General features: G+C 43.1%; 1 protein-coding gene across 1 annotated transcript in view; it reads left to right on the top strand.

The window, feature by feature from the left end:
• ASIP (agouti signaling protein) overlaps window positions 1–2,488 on the top strand; it is a 24,202-nt gene extending 21,714 nt beyond the window's left edge. The window contains 1 exon segment of the mRNA XM_005430479.2: window positions 1–2,488. This exon segment is cut by the window's left edge and continues 11 nt beyond it. Within this exon segment, the coding sequence (XP_005430536.1) occupies window positions 1–66 (66 nt within the window). The 3' untranslated portion in view covers window positions 67–2,488.
• The last annotated feature ends 2,053 nt before the right edge of the window (window positions 2,489–4,541 follow it).

Raw genomic sequence — 4,541 nt, 5'->3', positions numbered from 1 at the left:
GCTTTTTGCAAATGCAGAATCTTCCAGACCATCTGCCAGTGCCTGATGTTAAACCCCAAGTGTTAAGCCAAGTCAGAAACACAGCAAGCCTTCTGTCTTTCATTAGCTTCTCAAGTGCATATTTCAAATTGCCCCATGTCTCTAATAATCAGAATATAGAGAGCTCTGAAGGTTGAATTTACCCCTCCTAAAATTTGATTGACAGTCAATATAATGGGGTTAATGTTAATGCAAGCTGGATGCCATTTCTGGGAGCAGACAGCCAGGGAGATTGGCACTGATTAGGCATTTTTTTTTTAGCGAAAGAGCTGTGTTTTATGATTCTGGATTCCTGTGGGTTTGAGCTTTTATTTGAAGGATCATGTTAATGCCAGTCTGCAGAATTGTCTAACCAGCATCATAAAACGTGCCCCCGTGACACCCAAATAGCCACTAAAACAGGACTGGTTAGGCCAGTGAGGGACTAGAGCTTGGCTTTGCCCACAGGGACACCACCAGCATTCAGCACAGCCAAAGGATCAGGCTGAAAATGCAGGGTTTGAGTTTAACTCCATTTTCACATACTCAACAAAAATCAGGACAAGAATTTATGTAGGTTATTCCACCTGCAAAGATGGACCCAAGGCTAAAAGGACATTTTTTAGTCATTCTATCAGCATCCACCTTCAGGTGTTTTGGTCATTCTGCCACCAGGCTGTACCTCCCAGGGGTATGACATACATATATACTTAAAACCTAAATGTATCCATGCCTTGGAATATAAAAATCAGATTTTTTTTTCTCCAGACATATCTGTAGGAATCAACTCTTCAGCCTTTCTTCTCCTGCTGCCAAGGACACTGCATGTAGAGAGCCCAAAAGCAGGAAGACATATCTGGGACTTTGAGGAAGAAAGGACAGATCAGCAAGAGATGAATGTATGTCATGTACGTCTTGAAGCAAACCATTCCAAACAATCAATTCTTTGCCCTTTCTTGCTGCAGGAGCTCCCAGAACCATCTCCAAGGCTGAATTCAGGCAGGAATGACCAAGTGCTGCAGCAACCAGGGGAAAAAATACATCACATGCTGTATGGAGACTTAAAGGCTCAGAAAGAGATGGCTGAAGCTCAAGGCAACAGAAGATTTCTTTCTCTTGTTCTTGAAGCTCTTTGTCTTAAATTTGAGGTATCCAAGACGGCACAGAAGGAAAACCCTTCTTGGTTAAACTCCCAGGACAGCAAGGAGGGAGCAGACCCAGAAAATGTCCCTGACACTGAAGATTTATTTGCCAGACTCCAGCTCTTGTTTTTTACCTCCTCTGTTCTGTACTTACAGTGTCTCTGCCCTTCTCCCTTACTGTTTTATCTTCTGTGCTACTTCCTTCTTTTTAGTGTTTTCCCTTTATCCAGCTGCTATTCTTTGTTACCCCAGGAGCACTCCAGGGCCAACCCACATCTCCCATGTTCTCTCCACCTGCCTACACCAGGGTGCCTTCCTGTGCTCTTTAGCTTTCACAACCAGATTTTTCTGGCCATGAATTTATAATCCAATCAGGAATTTTCTAATCCCCTGTGCAGCTCTAATTGAGAAGACACTTGTTTACTGATTTATTTCTAAACACAGCTGAGGGCTACAAAAATCTTCTAGGCAGGAAAAGATGATACAGATGACACTCCAAAGGGGCTCAAGCTGTATAAAGGGTTTTAAAAAAAATTCTAATAATCAGTTTAAAGCCCAGAACTCAAAACTAAGGTCAGATATTGACAGAATTTTTTGTTCATACTAGATATAGGTGTTGGATTAATCTAAGAAAGAGTCCTAATGATGACAGAATGTGATTGTGTTCCTTATCTTTTATAAGGAATATAAGCTTGAATTCTTGTAAATACATGTAAGTGTGTCTTTTAGTCAAATTTCTTGGCTCAGGAATCTGTAGCCGCTCAATTATTATGAAAAAGGAGAATGAGAATGAAGAACAATACATTATAATGGATTTCAGAATGTGGCTCCTTCTTTTACTAGGTAAGGATTTAGGTTCCATCAAATTTTTTCAAAATTCTCCTAACTATAACAAACTGTTGTTGATTTGATGCCTTAAGTTTTAGCTTTCATATTTTCCATATTCTGTACTGCATTAGTATATAACTCTGAACTTCATATAAAGTGTTAGCAAGTTCTCCTCACAACTCAGTCACACAAAACAATCCTTTTCCAGCCCCAGAACCAAGGAAACTGTTGCAGCTTCAGGTGCAAAAAGTGCAAACAACAAAAAGGCCCAAAAGGTGCAAACAGCAGCGAGTTGAGGAGAGCAATCTGGGACGATGGGACTGCAGAATCTGGAGCTGTAATTGGACAATTAACACCAACATGGAAATGGACCAAAACTTATGAAAGTGTGAAAACTTGTGATCAGTGTCCGTCTTGGGTGTAGCCACAGCCAGGCTCTTGTACTGCCCAAAGTGCATCCTTTGAAGGCCTTTTAATAAACCCCTACTTTATTCCTTTAACACTGTCTAGCCTCTGTTCCAGATCACCTCACAAGGCATCAGATTGATACTAAAAACATACCAATAATCACACTACTTCTTATGTGGAAACAAGATCATTTTCATACCAGGAAGTCCAGCTGGTCAGAAAAATTATATTTTACCATGGTCAAGGGGAGTGGGAGCAGAGGGAAGGGAAGGGAAGGGAAGGGAAGGGAAGGGAAGGGAAGGGAAGGGAAGGGAAGGGAAGGGAAGGAAGGAGAGCCAGAAATCCAACAAACAGCTACTCTGGACTGCAGCTTTGCAGAACCTCAGAATGGCTGAGGTCAGCAGAGACCTCTGGCAGCCATCCAGCTGGACCTGCTTGCCCAGGACCACGTCCAGGCAGCTTTTGAACATCTCCAAGGAGGGAAACTCCACCCCCTCTCTGGGCAACCTGTCCTGGTGCTCAGTCACCCTCACTCACCATTACAACCAGGAAAAGAAATTTTCCTAATGTTTGACTCTCTGCAGTGTGTCCCTGTCTCTCTGACCCTGGGGAGCCCAAAGCGGACACAGCAGTCCAGGGATGAGCTCCAAAGTGAGGTGCAGGGAGGGATCCCCTCCTTGGCCTGTGCTGACAATGCTCCCAGCACAGCCCAGGGCACAGTTCACCCTCTAGTGACTCTTGGTCACCTTGGTGCTCCTCAGGTGCCCCAGGGTGTGGCAATGTTCCTCACCTGGGCTCACCAAATGTGGTGGTGTTCACAGGGGTCCCAGGATGAGGGAAGAGATGAGAATCTTGACTCCATGTTTCAGAAGGCTGATTTATTATTATATGATATATATTATATTAAAAGAAAATTATATATTAAAACTATACTAAAAGAATAGAAGAAAGGATTTCATCAGAAGGCTTGAAAGGAATAGAAAGGAAAGATAATAAAATCTTGTGACTGCTCACAGCCTCGACACAGGTGGCTGTCATTGGTCATCAAGTAAAAACAATTTCCCATGCTGGGTAAACAGTTCTCCAAATCACATTCCAAAGCAGCAAAACATGGAGAAGCTGAGGTTTCCCAGCTTCTCAGGAGGAAAGATCCTAACGAAAAGATTTTTCATAAAATATGTCTGTGACACCAGGGCCTTTCCTGGCTCCCTGCTGGGTGTTCCCCAGCGTGTCCTGGGCCTGTTCCTCCCCAGGGACAGGACTTTGTGCTCCTCTTGCTGAGCTGTCCAGCCTGGCTCAGTCCCTCTGCACAGCAGCACAGCTCTCTGGCACATCTGGGCTGTGCCCCCTCTGAGGGCTCCCTCTGCCCCACTGTCCACATCGTGATGGAGATGGAGCACAACCTGCGGCTCTCAGACAAGGAAATCAAAGCGCCAAGACCCACCCAAGAACCTCCAGAGACAGCAGCTGACCCAGACAAGGAGAGGACAGCACTTGTAGGCGGTGAAGGAAAAGGAAAAAAAGCTGTCAATGGCAGTAAGGGGATTTGTTTTTCAACATATATGGACATAGCTTTTAATATAGCATCTATCTGTAATGTATTTTTAAATTTGATTTATTAATAAGCCTTCTTTGTAACTGGAATTGATGAGAAAGAGGCTTTGCTTTCTTTGCTGTTCATCTGTCACACCAGAGAATACATACAATCAAATACTGTGAAATTGTTACTAGCCTTAGTGACTTGACTTTTCTGGATAAAGATCACATTGCATGAGGTATTGACACAGAATGCAAAAATCAGCAAAATATGTACACCAAAAATTTGCTTCAATGTATTTAGTTTGATCAGTTATTTATACTGAGGGGATGTTTGTCAGTGCAGGAGTCCCCCAGGGTCCCATCTGAAATGTCATCAGCACACAGATGATAAAACAGATGGTAGAACAGATGATAAAACATGCACATGGCAAAGATGGAGTGTGTAACTTTTACCTGTCACACACCAAATTGTCTCCACTGAAAACTTACTGGAATTCAAGTGTAGAGACAGTTTCAGGAATGCTCTGTGGCAGAGTCATTGTCCTCCTAGAGACTGATGGAAATTTTACCCAATTACAGGTTAGTAGGACGAAACACAAATAAATC

Source organism: Geospiza fortis, unplaced genomic scaffold (genome assembly GCF_000277835.1).
Source record: "Geospiza fortis unplaced genomic scaffold, GeoFor_1.0 scaffold438, whole genome shotgun sequence".
NCBI lineage: Eukaryota > Metazoa > Chordata > Aves > Passeriformes > Thraupidae > Geospiza > Geospiza fortis.
The sequence above is the reverse complement of the archived record's forward strand: the minus strand, read 5'-3'. Positions and strand labels throughout refer to the sequence as shown.